The sequence below is a fragment of the Haliotis asinina genome, chromosome 3 (genome assembly GCF_037392515.1).
Source record: "Haliotis asinina isolate JCU_RB_2024 chromosome 3, JCU_Hal_asi_v2, whole genome shotgun sequence".
Taxonomy (NCBI): Eukaryota; Metazoa; Mollusca; class Gastropoda; order Lepetellida; family Haliotidae; genus Haliotis; species Haliotis asinina.
Window position 1 is genome coordinate 35,527,263 of NC_090282.1, and position 19,339 is coordinate 35,546,601.

Below are 19,339 nucleotides of genomic sequence, written 5' to 3' on the forward strand. Positions count from 1 at the left end.
GGAACAAAAACGACACAATATAACTCTAGAAAAACTGCAGGCCGCACAGGCTGAATATGCTAAGAGACATATGAAGAGACTAGATTTTATCAATAATCAACTCCAACGTGAAAATCATTTTGTTAGAACTTTCAAGGACGTCGACGAAGCTATGAACGTTGACAGGTAAACAACTAGAACCATTAGGAAATGCACCAATGATTTCTCAGTATTACAGAAAGATCGTGAGTTGGTCTTCGTGGCACTGGGTTTAGCAGTGAGAGTATTAATTGTTAAACAGTTAGACTAATTACATAAAAAATTATATGAAAAATGAGGTCAGCACCATGTACTTGTAAATGGGTACTTATGGGGAAAACTGACATTTGTGGTAACGGAAGCAACATTGATGGTTATTGTTGCTTTCACTGTAAAGCTTAAACTAAACGTGTTCAGTGTGTAGTATAGGAGTTAAAGGTCATTACCGATTATGTAAAACCCATGGAGTGGATAAAATACAATTTAAACTTATTTATGAGAAGAAAAAAGACTACATCTGCGAAGTTAAACGTTTGTTAAGGATAAAGGTATAAATATATATTTTTTATCCCTGTGGTATGATTTGTAATTTCTCACGAACGAATCCTCTATGGCCCATTTTCCAAGAAGTATAAATTAGGTTCCCCGTCTTTCATATCCACTCAATCGATATTGTACCTTTTCATAGAAGATATAGGATCTGTTGCACGTATATGGGTGTCTCCCTCGTATTCACCTGGTTGATGTAAATATCTAACAAGTCGTGATCTGGAATTTTATTGCTTTTTTGTGAGGGGGTGATGCTGCCTCTGACACAACAGATTTCATATGAATTGCCTCGCCTGGTCTCTTATCAAGTAGTCTTGTTACTTCGTCATTCATGAAGTCAACCACCCGAAGAAGTCGTACTATGCACTCAGTGTTTCTGTTATTAGGATCCTCTAAATCGCGTGAATATTGGTGTGAAAACAACCATTTGGCTATGGAGAGATTGAATCTCTCGACTATAGCTTGACTTCATGTTCTCCAGCCGCATCCTGCCTTACCTTGGTATTGTGTTTGGCTAGCAGTTGTGACATGGCACCCATGAATTCCCGGCCTGGATCAACTTGCAGCTCCGAGGGCCATGTCAGCGGACTGTTAATTTTTTCAGTAGCATCTAGCCCTTGCCAATATCCCCCTGGACTGTAGTAAATTTTCTCCATTATATATATGTAACTTAAATACTTTTATGAACGAAAGCATAGGTATTATCACCGTCTGAAGCTATCCATCATTTTGTATCCATTCGTGATAGAGACGTTGTATTTATAGTCAACCCATATATCGTATGCCCATCGCTATAAAGTGTGTTCATCTGGTGTTTGAACGTTTTCTTCTCGAATCGGGCCTGTTTGTAGAGGGTATGTTTAATATGTCGTTTCACCACATTCTTTTTCACACATTTAGCCCTTCTTATTTCAGCGTCATCGGCTTTTTTGATAGAATATATCTTAGGTCTCAACTCAACGTATTCCTTGATTGGTGTGCCAGCACATTCATCCTTCATCATATCTAACACCTTTTTCTTGACTTGGCTATGCATGGGGTGGTCTTTTGGGTAATCGCTGGTATCATACAGGTGTATATTCTTTTTCATATCCTCAGTTTGAATATCCATCAGCAGTGAATCCGTATCAGACCTGTTGCCGTACTGTTTCTTGAGTTCGTTGTAGGTGTTTGGATAGGTCTAGAATACTCATACGGACATAATTAAGTTTAATGTGACTCTTTTTCATATGTATTGCTGCCAAATCATCATCGAATATAGTACTCCTATTGTACGTCGGACTTGCTATCAGTTTCCTGAGCTTGTCTCACTCACTCAACCGGACTAGCTTCACGTTAATGCGTTTTCATAAATTCTCCATCATTTTACCAACTACAGAGTCATTCATTAGTTTGTACAGGTTTCTCAAAGTCGTTAGTGATCAGCTTTCACAGGTCCATGTTCATCCTGATGTATGGCTCTATCCAGGATCTTTGATCGAACTTCAGTATTCTATATACTTTAGTACTTTACTTATTTAATTTAGTTTTGTTCATCAAATTCAGTACCAATGTTTGAACGTTTGACAGCGGTCCATTCAGCAAGTTATGTTGGCACTCAGACATCCAGTCTTGGTTAACCCTCTACCATTTGGGGGCCAGGGAGTAGCTGTTGTGTGATGTGTGCAATTCCTCCAGGAAGTCCACTTCAAGCATATAACCCTTGTTCAAAATCTGTAGGGATACTCAGGTAAACCTGCTGGTTAGGCACCCATTTGAATCCCACTGTGGGTAGATATTGGCTCATGGGCCATCAAGGTAGATGGTTTGTAGTTTTTTTAGGGTTGTAGCCTTTCACATACTTGTTCTTAGCTTTGGCATAACATTTTGATGCCATAGAAATACCACCGCATAACCCTTTCTCTGTGAACAGATGCATATTGTAATGTGTGAATAATTCTAATTCCACACTGGTTTTCTTCAGTAGGACATCTCACCAGAGCCCAGGGCTTGAAAAATACCATGCTGGGTCCAACACGTATTGCTTCGAAGACGTTTGTCTGAATATTTCGAAAACATCAGCCAGCAATAACACGTCCGTTTTCAAATATAAATTGTGGTAATCACCTACAGCCAGTTTTTCCTATACATTTTTTGCCTGTTGTGTGACAGACACACCAGACAGCTTGCTATAGAAGCGGTCAATATGAGGTAATTGTGTCTCATTAAACTTAGACCAGTCATCCATATATTCACATGGTAGATACCCTTACGTAACAGCAAAGCTCTAGTTTTCTCTTCTGTGTAACAAGTAGTTATAGATAAGTGTTTTGGGTTATGAGCCTTTACCAAAATGTCGAGAGATGACAACAGAAACTGAACATTATGAATCTCAACCTGAAAAGGATATATATCTGTCCATATTGTTTGGGATACAGGATATGTTACCTTTTACCTTTGAAATAGCTTGCATAATCAAGTGTGAATCATATCTGTGAAGATTGTGAAACACCACTGGGATATGAATAAGTTTAGGATTTATTCTTAGTTTCCTCTGCACCTCTGTATTTACCAGTAATGTGACAGTGATCTCTAACTGAATCAGAGGTTGTGGGTTTTTTTATCTTCTCATCATACGCATTGGTGTTTTATTGTACAATTTTTTCTTAATCTTTTTCTCTTCATTTTGTAAACATATCAGAAATTTTTCAGCCTCATCTGGGCCTCTACAAATAACAGGTGTCACAACGAACGACCATGTACCCAAACCCACTCACTCCATGCTCTTGTACTTTTTGTGTGAAACATTTATCCGTGGATTGAGCTACTGTATCGATTGGTTTAATGATAGCTTCGAAGTTGGCATAGATAATGTATGGTATTGGCATTTGATTTTTGTGGTTGATAAATTTCAAGATATTATTTTTATCTCCTACACCTAGGCAATCATCCCTGTGCGAACTGAGCAGATCAGACCTTGAAAATCCGTGAAGACACCTTTCACAAAAGTGTTTCTTTTCCCTGTGTTTTGATTGATTGTACAACGGTCGGCTCAAGTTCTTTATCTATGTGTAGTGATATTTTTCACCTTGTTGTACCATAAATATATTGATAATTTTACGACCATCCTTATACAATAAAGGGCTTATCCTCTGTACTATTATGTTATCTTCATGTCAAAATACATTTATGGCTATGTCTGGATTCTGTTTATATATTTTTTGGATCTGAGAGATTGGGGTAGGTTCATCTATAGCTTCCTAATTGATCCCATCATCTTCTGGATAAATGGGAAGTCTATCAGAATGTTTTTCGATGGGAAATTTAGTGGATTTTATCGCTACCCTCATACAATTGTTACCACGATTTTTAACATTACCCTCATACAAGAATAACCTCGTATTCCACGTTCACGAGACCAGATAACAATTCCAGATTCAGATGAAAGTCCATGGGAGTCTTCATATTTAAATCTATTTCATATCTTTCTCAAGCATTCAAAAAAGAAGTTGCAAAACATTTAGAGATGAAATTTTACATTTTCCACACAATCAAAAAGATAAGGAAATACCACGGAATGGATTCAAAGTTTATACTACCCAAATTTTGTCACAAATTCAAACAACTGTTAAAAATGTGAAAAATGGTACCCCTTTAGATAATCCTATTCTCCGAATTAAAATACATGAATTACCATATTCTTCTCAATTTGTTGATTGGGTGAAATTATAGGATAAAAGTAAACCAATAATGATAAATGGAAAAATATCTGGTTGTCATCCATTAATGGAGAATGGGAGAGAACCTGATCAGAATAATATTCATTGACCACGTTAGAGACTGAAAATATTCAGGGGTTGTTGATGTAAGTTCTTTATGTCTTAGTCGTATTGGTATTTCACTTGGTGTTAAATTACAAACTGCGATCATAGAAAAAGGTAAAGGTGAGTTGATAAATGATGAAAAAGTAGAGGATAAAGAACTGTTTTGATATGATTACAAATTGATTCCCTATCTTACATAAACTATTTCTGTAACCCAGCAGTCTTCATCTCACTACAAAAACTGTTGGGTACGTTTTATGAGGGAGATGAAAAGTAGTCGTATTATGGAGTTTATAAATTAATATGACTGAAGGAAGGATAATTTTTTATTTCATGGGTTATAATGGGGTGGTCCGTACCAGCACTGTTTATACTACTAAAGAACCTAAAAGGTGTCCTTGCAATTTTAAAACTATGTCTTTCTGTGTAAGAAACAGCTTTTGCACTCGTACCTGTCATATTCCATGTATCTTTCAACTCGTTTCGAACGTATCTAACTCCCTTTTGTCAGTTAAACTGTTGTAAAATACAATATGCAGGGAGACTCTAACAGGGGGAGTGGTCACTGCTCGTAAAGCCCCTTAATATACGCCTCAGTCCATCACATGACCAGTGTAGCCAGATATGGTGCAAACTTAGTTTATAAAATTGGTTTATTTTCAACAGCTGATTATATTTGCTGACTGTTGTAACAACTGAAAACCTACATGTAGAAGATATGTTACCTATTCTGTCAATTCATTCTAGCCAAATAATTGTCGTTAGTGTCAGTTTTAGTACAGTAGATTTGTAGTAAAGTTTTAAGTCGGCATGTTATCGCTCACTGGCTTCAATTCTCGGTACACAACGAAGAAAGACTCAATTCTATCATTAAAACTTCTTTCACACATTCGTTTAATTTAATTTTCAGAAAGGAACTATACTTCTAGTTGAAACGTGTTGATCTGATCTGATCCGCCATTGATGCTTGAGTGTTATATGTTTAAAACTGACAAAACGGGAAAAGTGTGTACAAAGCTTTATGATAGTTTAAAACTTTCTGTTTTTGAGGGTTATGTGAAAGTGTTAGTTAACATTCTTTCAATATCCATGCCATTCCCCATATGCAGAAAGGGGTATCTGAATTAATTACTAATGTTTAAGAAATGTCTCAAAGTAGATTCTTAAAAATGTGTTCCAGCCATAGTTGTGCATTCTTTAACATGTTTGGGGAGGTATGGCCGTGGTGTGTCTTTCATTCCCATATGTATGTCTTTCTTTTGTTCTTTTTCTTTATTTCTTACATCCAATCACATATAATTCTTGCTATAATTCATTGATTCTTTGTGAAATTCTGATTGATAAAATATATTGTCTGAAGTACTGTTAAACGCAGTCGAGATTGTGCTGGGAACGAACCAAACCACTGTGGTACAAATGGTACTAAGACAGTGAGAGACTGACCTGTCCCAGTTGTACATTATCTCTGATCTATGGTATGTAACCGTTACTCACGTAGCAATCTCTGAATGTCAGAGATAACCATAAAGATTTCATTTACCTATAATTATAGATATAGGATACAGGACACACATTTTCAAATTAAAGAAAACATCTTATGTTGGACTTCAATGAAACTCTTGTTGTCACATGTGACCATTTGAATAAATCGCGAAACGTTTTCTTTTGTTTCATTGACCCATGTTGACCCATTTGATATCAAAGGACACAATGATGGTATCCGTAGATTACAAATACTTAGGCTACAGCAGAAACTAAATGGTGGCCGGGTGTATGGACAAAAAGTCTCCAGTTAATTTGGCAGATTATCCATGGAACAATTTGGTGTATGTTCTAGATAACTGGTATTGAGGTTAAGTGCATACATACTTACTTGCATTAATTACTAAAGACTGAAACAGATGTACGTTTACATACAATAATATTATTGTAGGTTTACACATCTTTTTGCTTTCATTACTCTTTTTTGTAGACTGCATCTTTCTATTAACATGATATCGATACTTATGTTTTAAGTCGGCAAGTGATTTTGCTCATTGAAAGGCGTGTTTGAAAGACCATGTGTTAAAACGTGTAGACTCCAGTTAGGGGCTAATAAAGAGCCTATACTGATCCATGTGCGAGTCGTACAAGTCGACTTAAATCCCTATGTGTTCTTATGCAGCGTAGGGTCTGACCCGGCCAACACACTCGTCATTCACCATAAGCTTTGGGGTATAAGATTCAACTACATGTACAGGTGTGACTGACAAAGTACACAGCCACATGGGCCAGGTAAATGCAGATATGATGACTAAATACACAAAGCATGATCTACTTACATGTATGAACGCTTCTTTACACAAATACATATACATGAAAGACTTCCTGGTTGATACAAAACGTGCCACTCAACACTGGAAATTAGCAATAAAAGCATTGCGCGCTAAGGATCAAACTTTAAAAAGGAAAGAGCAGTCAGTGAGTACCATTCTAGGACAGGTAAGTACCATTCTAGGACTCGACGTCTTGCATCTATTATATATGACTCAAACCTAAAAATATGTTTATTTATATGGGTATATTTAGTTATATCACTCTATAAATTCTTAATTGCATTCCGCAATTAATTTCAAAAGTATAATTGATATTTCCTGCCCAATGCCCACTGTCTAAGCATGACCTTGTATGCAGTGATGCAGTGTAAGTTACACAGGTCTATTACAGTTTGTCATGGTGAATCTGGGGGATTAAAATAGACGGTCATAGATTACGGAGGGGTTTTGTTCGGGGAAGAGAATTGTCTTACTTAAATCAAGGGATGATACCTATGATGTTACCTTTGATTGAAGATGGAAGTTCTGTATCAAGAACAGTGCCCCTCCGTTACACTAAACAACAAAGTTTTTAAGAAATTGTTTTTCAGCTTTCAATCACTATATAATCATTACTGTAGATGCCGTTCAAGTTATGGATACCGACTCAACGATGAAACAAGACGACAACAGCACCAGGTATCTCCAACAGTATGACGACATGTACGTTCTGAAATATTATCCGGCCATCGCGTTTGTAGCTGTGTGCATGTTGGTTGGTGTGGTCGGTAACTTGCTAGTCTGCTATGTGTATCTGTGCAAGTTTAAACCAAGCACAACAAGGTGTTTCATTGTAACACTAGCAGTCCTGGACATTCTGAACTGCTCTCTGAGCATGTCTCTTAAGATCGTACACATGAGATATCATGCGACGTTTGGGTTGTCTAACCTCTGTAGGCTGTCCACAATCACTGTCACGCTCTTCTCGTTGGCATCTGCAGGAATTCTTGTACCAGTCGCAGTTGACAGATATTTAAAAATATGCAAACCATTCGTCAGACAGATGACAATTTTCCATGCGAAGGTAAGCTGTTGGGCGGCGTGTACAGGTGCGTTGGTTCTAACAATACCCCCTGCCATCATCCATGGCCCTACCCATCACCCCTTACCTGAAGTAAACGCCACATTTTGCTACCTGACAGACGGAGAAGGGGGAACACTTCCTCATGTAATATACTCTACAGTTCAGACGCTTTTGTTTGTATGGACAGCAGGGACACTTTTTATCATGTACACATGCATATGGTGTAGGCTGTACAAACAGAAGAGAGCCCTTCTTCAAAGGACAATAGCATGTACTTTGAACAGTTCAAAGGATAACAGCACAGGCAGATATCCAAGGTCGACTGATGGAACCGTTGCTATTTCATCTAACGTCAACGGCACGACTATGAATGAGACTTCATCGATATCCCAACCAGACAAACACAGCTATGATCCAGAAAAAGATCCCTGTAGGCTGAACGGTGAACGTGCACAACGTGTCCCTACTAGCTCATCTGGCAGTGGTGTACCAATTGGTTGTGTGAATGGAACTATGACTTCATACCAACAAAATGCAGTAAAGAAGATGACACTGATGTTATTCCTCATTAGTCTTATATTCTTCCTCAGCTTCCTTCCTTATTTAATCATTACGGTGTATCTTTCAATTAATATGAGCTTTGCTGAAAGAGTGACTGTTATTCCAAGCACATGTGTTATAATCTTTGAGAGATCCTACTTTATCCAGAGTGCATTCAATCCCTTTATATACAGCTTCTGTAGCGTGAACTTCCGCCGGAAATTGAAAAAAATTTGTAGATAAAAACAATGCAGAGGAAACGAAATTAGTGTGTCGCTAAATATATACTTGGTGCCCATTGAGAGGAAAGAAGATAGTGTGCCAATAAACACCGGGTGCCCTGTAAGGGAAATGAAGAAAGTGTGCCAATAAACACTATGTGTCCTGCAAGGCAAATAGGTGTGTCGATAAACACCGAGTGTCCTGTGAGGAAATGAAGAAAGTGTGTCGATAAACACTATGCATCCTACAAAGGAAATAAAATAAGTGTGCGATAAACACCGCTTGTCAAGTGGGGCAGCATGATGTAGACACCAGGTGTCCAGTGAAAAAATGAAGAAAGTGCGTAGATAGTGAGGGAAGGACTGTTAAAGCTGTGATGTTTATTGTATGAGAGAGAGTTGGGCAAATGTCGTTGTGTCGAAACCGAAGGCACCTGTGTAAATATTTCCAGTTAGTCGAAGTTCCACACTACCGCAAAGCGATGAATAAACACTGACCAAGCTATTTATGTATAGACAACCATTAATTCGACATATCAGAGTAGTCTCGATGGTGTTTGACTGTAACTTTTATTCTGACTAATAGTCTAAGGTTAGGACCTGAACACTTTATTAGAGTCGATTTGACATCTCTGAATTGTTCATTCAGGATATTTCTTGGAAGCATTCTTGTTTTCATAAAAAATATAGAGAGATCCATGCTCTAATCTGGCCCCCACCGGGAGTCTGCTTCTAAATGATTTTACATGCCATTATATATATAACGAGATGCTAAGTTTTCTATGTGGTCAGATCATGCCAGTTGCTATTTATGTGCGTTAGTATTACTAATCCCTAAATACTAAATGCATCAGATTGATTACATGTATTTACGACCTTATGCGGAGTACAAAACTAAATCGTGATAAGAATGTCACTACCTCTCACCAGGAAAGATGGACGGCCCCGTGGTCCCTCATCAGTTTCATGGTTTTTTTGATTATCCGTGAAGAGAGAATTCACGTCATGGTCACTGTTACATCGTCTCCATTGCTGTGTTTACATGAGCGACAAATTTTCGCATTTGATGCCTTGTAGTACAGTCTGTACGAATACTTTAACATAATAGTATTGTCATACCTTCAGATTACGGTAACATCATACGTCGGTTTGTGCTGACAATAAACTGAACAAAAGTTGCTCCTGCTTAGAGCAACGTTTGACGTTATAACGGAAAGGTGACGTTACTCTGCGGAAACGTGCACCCCAAGTTAGCCAAAGGCCTCGGTCGTTTGAAGGAGTTTTCGTTACGATGTTTGTGCAATTTGTTTTGATAATTTTGTAACTATATGGAATATAATTATGATGGGAGTGATTAATATTGAATACACAACTGACCGCTGATAATTACAAACCTGCTAACCTTCATTGGATCTTGTCTTAAATACTGCTACTGAGCACGTCTGGTGACCCCAGCAACCGATGCTGGTCCTAAGACGGTGACTCTAGTTTTACTAGCACCATTCCAACGATATCAAGAAGGGGAACACCAGAAATGGACTTAACCATGTGGAGAATCGAACACATGTCACAAGAGAACTCAGTGTCCCTTAAGTCAGATCTAACGAGTGATCAGACTCGGGGACATGGCATGCTAACGAACTATGAACTAGACTTCACACGGAGATAGTGATTTATTGACACATGAACTGTCATCGTATCGCGTGGTGATAATCATTGGATTGTCTGGCCAAGACTCGATTTGTTTACACCAACATCATACCGTTGCATTCAAATACATGCTCTTCATATAGTCACCTTAGTTTAATGGACTCTGACTTGAGCAGAAATTTCTTATGGATGTGGTAGGGTTATGTAATGGAGGTGCAGCAACAGGATTTATCAGGAGAGTTAAAAATGGATAAAAATGAAAGGATTAAACGATAGAACACTTATTGATTAATGTTTGAGACATGACCGAGCATGCTCTTTTAACAATGGTTGCAATGAGCGTCGAAACACCCCTTGCTCAGAAATTGTTTGATCAAGGCTGCTACACTCCAGGCCTCAGTAAAATTAGTCACCTTAGTTTAATGGACTCTGACTTGAGCAGAAATTTCTTATGGATGTGGTAGGGTTATGTAATGGAAGTGCAGCAACAGGATTTATCAGAAGAGTTAAAAAAGGATAAAAATGAAAGGATTAAACGATAGAACACTTATTGATTAATGTTTGAGACATGACCGAGCATGCTCTTTTAACAATGTTTGCAATGAGCGTCGAAACACCCCTTGCTCAGAAATTGTTTGATCAAGGCTGCTACACTCCAGGCCTCAGTAAAAGTGTCAACACGTTTTATTGTAGACGCGTCGAGGCATCAGTGCATCAGTGACAAAATGTAATGTCAGATGCAATTCCTTATCATGACTATACATTCTTTAGTTATTTTTGGTGCACAATTGACAGGACGTTGTATATGTCATGGCGGGTACCGTCTATAGGACAGGATACACTCAACTTTTCGCGAACACCTGGTACCATTACTATTTCATAGTGGTTCATAAACACATGCTCTGTCATCGTATCGCATGTTGACAGTCGCTGAATTGGGTGGTTGAAACCTGATTTGTGTACTAACAACATCTTGCCGTTGTATTCAAATATATGCTCTGCATATAGTCACACTTGTTTAATCGACTCTGCTTTTAGCAGAGATTTCTTAGAGATGTGGAAAGATTTGTGAAATACGCACAAGGAAATGCAGTATGATGAATTATCAGTTTAAAAAGACAAACAAGTGTTGAAGGATAAAACGACTGCATGATTAGTGATTAATTAATTTTATCTTGCACGGCGGATTTGTGAAAGGAGTTGTTTTGTATTTAGATTTATTAACGTAGATTAAATATACCAGGATTCTGTGGTAGAAGTGCCTGTAAAAAATGTCTGTCTGTTAGTTTAGTCTGTTTTGATTTTGAGTTTTGTATTTTGCCTTTATTCTTTTGTTTTAGCATTAAACAGAATCATTTATTTTCGCCGTGAAGTGTCATGAGATAGACGAAATACCTTAGGTCGCACTTAGGGTGTCTGTACAGTATGATGCACACTGAGAATTTACTAAATGCCTACTAGTAGATATTACTGTCCTGGTATAAAGTCACTGCAAAAGATACTGTGTTTTAAGTTCAAGTGAAAATATTGATGGCAGAATGGCCTCGTTTCCTGTTTACTGGGTTCAGTCTTTTTGCGCAATTTTTTGCGATAATTGTTAGACTGATTAATTTAATTGGATAGATAAATATTAATCAGTATGATTTTATACGTCTAAGCACTTGTATATTGTAACACTGCGTTCGTTCTAACCCTTGCAAACACGTCGTAAAGTGTGCTCTGTCGTACAGCGAGATCTGACAAACGGGAACCTGGAAATCGTGGAAATCTCAAAACGACGCTCTGCCGCTTGAAATATTTGGCGGTCTGGAACGGAAGTGATATTATGTCAGTCTCATAGTGCGATACAGAACTAAACTGAATAAGCGCAAAGAAACCCCTCAAAACAAGCAACATGTGTAACCAGTTAACCAGATGCATTGTTAATCATTTTACGACCTCATCAAACAGGGACAGTCTGTGATTTCTTAGTTTAGGTATGCTGCCGAAACCTTGACATAAAATATATAAATACGGTGTAATTAAAGTGTAACATTAAACTTCATTTGTAAAATACCAGTTTCTAATGAGACAAAGAACTGGAATTCAGTGTAACCAGAGCTGTTTGTGGTGGCTTTTTTCACGTTCACATGAGAAAATTCGAATGGTCTAAATTGTCTGAATAGGTTTCGGAATGCAGGTCCGGATTGGAATTTATCGTAAAGAAACTCGTAACTTGTCGTAAGATGCGACAAACGGGATCGTGTGGTCAGGGCCCCGATCCACAAATCTATTCGTAAGCTTATGGTAACGTTTAGCGTTACGACAGGTCGTAACCTAAGGAAGGCTTCGTGGATCTATACCCAGGCTCGCACTTGGTTTGCACATGAAACGGGTTCTCATTTGTGCAGATTAAAGCTCATTCAGTTGTTCACTAAACTGTCAGAACGCCGCCATATAGCTGGAATATTACACTCATTCAAGTTTCAAAATGTTTACAAATATTATTAATAAATTAATTAGGATCATAGGATCATAGGATCATAGGATCATAATTAGGACAAAACATAATGACGTACGGACACAAAATTATTTTACTGTCCTATTATGTTTTTACCACTGACATATGAAGTCAACTTAAATTGTTTTTTTATGCGTTATTATCTAATAAAGATAATTAATGTTTATTAATGAGCAAAACGGTTTTCATCTTTGTTGATCATTGTATCCTACTCTACCGACTGCGCTTGCGGGCGACACAGCGCAAACCAGTCACAAATTGAGGGAAATCATCCCATTACTCGTGGGAAAGAAACCAATAACAAAGAAACAACCTGCCCGTGGAAATTACTCTGGACCAGTGTTCACCATACTCTACTCTGTTCATATCGGTAGTATGGGCTATCTGTAAGAAACACAAGTGTAATAACTGCCAATTGAACTCACTCGTGAGTGTTCCTGAAAACGTTGTTGTACCATGAAGAATTATTGAAAACATAAATGCGGCAATGTTTATTTCTATAAACTTTGACGACCGATGTAACGTCGATGGTCTGTTCATGGTATTTCAACATCTCTCGGCTGACGATGATCACAAGGACATTCGTGTGGATAACATTCTTTAAGTCGATATCCTATGGTGTAGCCGGTTATGGTGCTTGTCCATTGTATCCTTAAATAAACATAGGAGGTAATATTGCACAAGAGAACACAAACACGCACGCACACACATACAGAAACACATATGCACACACACATTCATACAGATAGGCACTGTTACAATTCACTATCACTATCACAAGCGTAGAGCGCGACCTTAATCACATGCCATTGATGATGACAAGATTAATTTTACAACCTTTGTAAATATTCAGCAATCATTAAGACGCTCACTTGACTACCATAACAGACAGACGAAAACAGAGCGTAAAGTCAAGATGAACAGTTACAACCCACAAAAAAGGTGTAAGGGAGTAAATGTTATAGCAATATAGTGCATGGGAATTCGGGCGTGATATGCTAACGCTTCAACAAGGTTACGTTGACACCGCACCGCATTTGCGAACACTCAGATAGCGTCGCTTCGCAAGCATAGTATATCAGTCGCTTGGCAACAATAACATACAAATGACAATCTCGGAAATAATGAAACATACGACTGAATGAAAACCTTAGCTTGACAATCAATACTGAAACTTCGCACTATGCAAATAAACAAAACAAGCTGTAAATCTGTATAGTCGTATGCTTCATTATTAACCAAAATGAAGTCTTGACTGTCACAAGTAACTGTTGAATAATCTATCATTGTCACAGAGACAAGACAACCGTGAAAAAGAGATTCCGCCAGTGCCTGTCACAGTGCCAGGATATATTTGTCTGTAACAGAACCTGATATCAGAAGATAACTGATATCATGTGGTGATATGGTCAGTCAAGGGAAATATCACTGCAAGCCAAATGAAGTACCTGTATCGAGTGCATCTGCCCCAGCCCCAGAGGCCGCATTTGGTCGTGTATCTCTGCTTGAAGGAGACACGTGGCCCATAGATTCTGTGTATATAAAGACATTTTACCTGTGTGTCAGAAAGGTTGATAGTAGAACAGAATGAGACATATGCATCATTTATATACTCAGAGGCAAAAATTAGTGTGATCAACAGATTCGTTTTACATTAATGAGAAAAGTTTAAATAGTATAATTAATATTCTTCGTAAAGACTTAATCCATAATCCAAACCGGTCTGTAGTTTATATTCTGCACGCTTTTCAAGAAGTCCGTGGTATAAAACGTGTCCGTTAGAAAGTGTGAGTTATGGTCACCCTTGTTGAGACGTCGACGTGTCCAAAAAGCATAAATAAGATCTAATCTTCTGACACGTCAAAGCTAACCGAAAAGGAAAGACGGCGAACCATTGGAATGCTTGAAACCGGAACATGCCAGCGCAACGTTGCAGAACAGTTTAACGCGCACAGGAACATATGCCGCTTGTAGAGACATTACCAACGAAATGGTCGTCCACCTCTAACAACGCTATGCAACTATCGTTGGATCAGAACCATCAATATGTGATTCCAACCAACCACACTGCCAGCCCGAGCAGTTCCTGGTGTGAAGAGGATACTGCCAAGGACCATTCGCTGGCGTCCGGCTGCACACGGGATACTTGCTATACGCCCTGCCAGATGACAAATTTTGACATTACGTCACTAAGGTCTAGGACTGCAGTGATGCGGACAACATCTGGAGTGGAGAGCATGTGAGTGGAGAAATGCCCTCTGCACTGACGTGTTCACATTAACGTCCTTCCCAGGCCCGCTGAATTCTCAGATCTGTCGCCTATCTAACACGTCTTGGACTGAATGCAGACGTTGGGGCATTGGCATATATGTGGAATGACATATATGGAATGCCATTCCGTACGACGTACTGCGAAGTCAAGTGTGAGTTATTGAGTGTGTGATCGCATTTGCATGTGGCCGCCAGAAAAGTTAAAATGTGCCATTTGCAAGCCTGTTGTTGGTATTCTTGCATTATTCGAAAAGTGACATCATATATAAGTTGTAATTCACAAATCTAACTTCAATCTAATCACACCATCACTTGCCTTTGATTATACTGACATCATTATGTGTACCTATAGCTACATTCACATTCATGTAATTCTGGCACGTGGTACATGAATGGTTGGATGGTTGAAGTAAACGTATATGCAACTCAACTAACGGGCAAAAAAACCCCACCACGTTACCCAGACACCTGTTATTAAAATTCCTTTTTCACAATGGTGTTTTGTCGTATCAGTGATTTGTACTTGCTCTCGTGTCTTTTGCCCCTTAGTTTATTTGTCACGAATGACTTGATATAGTTTATTTACATTAAAAACTTTAACACATTATATTTTCAACTTGTCATTTGACTCTATTTAATTCTTTTTATGACACTAACCCTAAGTTCATTCTTCTTGTAAATCGAACAACATCGATAAAATAAACAGGCGCTGTAAACTACGTAATAACGGAATGGAAGACGAAAACCACTTTATGTATCTTTCCCCAATCTATGATGAATTCAGAATTAACTATCTACCTACATCAAATTTTATATCCACACATTGACTTTAAGAAGCTTTTCATCTTACTACCCAAGTTCACATGGCCTTATATATACACCATGCTTTGATATTACGCCACACCTTGTTTTGTTAATTGAATCATGTTTCTGTTCAACCCATGCATATTCCTATACTGGCATGTACATGTAACTCTTCGTATATAGGCCTATGACCTGTTGTGCAATAAAACATTGATTGGCTGAAAACTAATACTTACGGCTGCTGGTAGCTCACCCTCTCGCGTCTGATGCAATTGCAGTAACAACCCCGCCCTGGAGCTGGCCCTGTATAACATAAAGTGTGTAATGCTGAAAAGCACAGTCTCGCAAATCTTTACACATGCTTATATATATACTTCCCATGAAAGGATTAGACCCACTGTATGTTCAATGATGGTTACATCAAAGATCGATCACTCCACTAACTTGAGGGAGCCAACTGCAAACCTTATGCTGATGAATTGATAGCCCTAGGATCAGGTATCTAGTTGCAGAAAAGAATGATACTTATGAAAATATCGTGCAAGTGACGAGTTGCGGGGTTTTCTTTTGTTAAGAAGTCTTCAGTTTTCACAGATTTGAATAATTTACTGACCTCATGACAATAATGTTCTGAACGTTACAAATTTGTTTGTTATACAGTACGTCGGTTCATGTGTAAACAGTACCTGTAAATAGTTTGGAATATTTTGCAAAATTCAATTTAGAATAGTTGCCTGAAATTAGTGACTATGATTACACTCGATTTTTTAAACTTTAAATGGGAAATATACACAGAGGCAAAAGCACTCGCTTTAGCTCCCTACTCATGCAATAAAAGACTTGCCTGATATCGGTAAATGCAACTTCGAAGCGAACTGTCTTCAAACAGAGAACACTTGCCATATATGTCAAGTATGTATTGGAATGTGAACGATTGTCCCGTGCATCGAAAACTGTAGCGCGGTGTGGTCGGTGTTTGAGGAACTGGATTCAACCACACGTTGCGTTATACGAAATTCGTAACCAGCGATCAAAGGGATACAACCCTGTGGGGTTCGTTTGAAATAATGCTCTGCCGGTACAGGGCGCGAAAGTCGATTTAATGCAATGTTGCATTAATTCATTCTACCTTATTGATTCAATATTGTAATCTACATACGTAGTTTATTCGGAATACATTACAGGATAGTTTCCCTGAGGGCTGCTTGTTTTATTAAAAGGCATTCATTGCTTATTTTGAGAGAGGTGTGGTGGTGGTGAGTGTTCCTTACACCATTAATATGTATAGCAATACGGGTACCTGAAGCGCAGTATACTGCAATACAATTCATTTACCAATACGCGGCCATAGTGTACCCCCCCACACACAAAAGCAGATATGTATATTTGGTAGGTTTTAAAAGTATTGCCAGGTGTCTATGACATGTCACATCAACCAGGATGTTTAACTAAACTCGGTATAACGCATCCCCTCCTCTAAACTAAACATGCAGCATATGTACATAAGTCGCGGTAAGTGGACAGATGCTTTATGGGAGCGTATCCTGCAATCTGATTGGATGACGCGAAGATCTTCTGAACTACTCTGTGCATGAAATCTTTAGCAACACAGTGTGAAAAGAATCATGTTTTCCCCTTTCAAAATGAAAATGCAATACCAAATAATATGAATAATAAAGGTCACATGCAGTCCAAAAATCAAGCATAATTGAAACACAGTTCTCATTTGTTCATGATACATAAAATACATTGCTGATTAAGAAAAAATAAACAAAATTATGAGCGTATAATCGCAAATCAAAAGCGTAATATTTTGTACATGTTCTTGGGTTCACCTCCCTCGAAAGAAAGCAAACGCGATACCGAACCCGGTCAGAGACGGTGGTCTTGCATTCAGGTGTTACGAAGCTTTCTCATTGGCCACAGGTTCATTTGCCGATAAGCTTAGCCGGTTCTTTGTTTGTGGCTTGTAAGCCCGATAGGGGTTAATTTCAAAGTGCATGTGGTCAATGATTGAATGTGGTCAATATGCATTGCATATTGTCATTAGCAGACGAGCAGGCAGACATGTAGATGTCAATAATCCAGACATTGAGTTTTCTCTGTGACAGAATCTGCTTATCACAATCAACATGCTTTTTTATGTAACGAGTAGATTATTTACTTGTTTGTGTACACAACCACGATTAGACTACTGCTCACAACCTCATACTCCTCAAGCTCCTCAAACCTATTCACTTCATATGCATGTGTTATGAGCGAAGCGCAACATAGCTGCTGAAACCACTTTTTACCCCAGCGCTGGGGAAAAATTAGTGAATCGTTTGAACTTTCGATTTGGGCTTTTTTCATCGCTTTTTTTCAACTTTATAGGTTGAACTGGCATTTTTGGTGGTTTGGTTCGGTATGTGCATACAGAAAGGTATCAGAATCAGCAAAGTTGTGTACTGCGTTGCATGTGACATTTAACCAAAATCGCTTGGCACATTTCTCTATATTTTTCTGACCACATGATAGCACACATGACGTCATGCTTGGAAATCGGGAAAAGACATCGTCAACCGTTTTCAATTTTACGTGCCTCAGAAAGTCAGCGAAGAAATACCAGATATTTAAATTGAAAACAGGCAGTCGAAAAAGTATAATGTTTCAGTTATCGCATTTGTATTCTGACCTCTCATATGAAATAAATTTTTATTTCACCTGCCACACACGACTTCATTAGAGAAATAACGGTATCGACTGATCGAGTCCTCCATCTTTGTCCTCCATCATCAAACGACATGGGCAAGCTGAACGTGACAAAGCCATTAGTATGGTAGGAATGAGGGCCTCACAACGTCACATTGCAAGTGTCTTCAGTTGCAGCCAAGCAACCACCCAGAACTTGAATCGTTACCAACTGGCAGGCCAGACAAAAGACTGTCCAAGAAAGCCTAGACCAAGGGTCACCACGTCAGCTGAAGACCGCAACATCCTGACAATGCACTGAGGATGTCAACGGCGGCGACGGCCTTGGGACACGACATCTACCACGACTCTGTATGGCTGGCATCAGAGCATACGTGGAATAGCATTGACCCGTCAACACTGGCAACGCAGGTTACAGTGGACTTGAACTGAACGTCGGTGGCAACCACGTGATTGTGAGAGAGTTATGTTTACAGACGAGAGTCTTTTCAACATTTTCCGAAATGATGGTCGAGTTTGACGTGAACTTGGTCAGTTCCGTAATGTGACTGTGATGTGTGATTGGGTAACATTTCATGCTGACCCCATGTCTCTTGTGCTTGATTCAATAACCAGGTCAGCATCGATTGGACATTGGCGATTCTGGTTCATGTTTGGTAAAAATTGGCTGAATTTTCTCAATGGTCTCACTGTCTTCTTTATGGCCCACGACGTCAGGTGATAGGTTTCTTTTGGATATGAGTTTACTTGCAGTGGCAATTACAGTCAAACATCGTTGAAGTTGAATTTACCTAGGTATATGCGTCAAGCATTCCTGTGTTCGATATAACCGAAGTTTCTACTTCGAGACAAGCCTACATTCGACCAATCGACACAACTGGATTTGACAGTATCTTATAATCAACCAAACAGCA

The 19,339-nt window shown here is 38.7% G+C and overlaps 1 protein-coding gene across 1 annotated transcript; it reads left to right on the plus strand.

The window, feature by feature from the left end:
- Positions 1-7,337: 7,337 nt before the first annotated feature.
- LOC137276773 (C5a anaphylatoxin chemotactic receptor 1-like) lies at positions 7,338-8,531 on the plus strand. Its single transcript, XM_067808415.1, has one exon. It carries the CDS (start codon positions 7,338-7,340, stop codon positions 8,529-8,531), a length of 1,194 nt encoding a protein of 397 aa, XP_067664516.1.
- The last annotated feature ends 10,808 nt before the right edge of the window (positions 8,532-19,339 follow it).

Excerpts from the sequence above, each read along its gene's own strand:
- LOC137276773 (XM_067808415.1), top strand. The coding sequence starts at position 7,338 with ATGAAACAAGACGACAACAGCACCAGGTATCTCCAACAGTATGACGAC.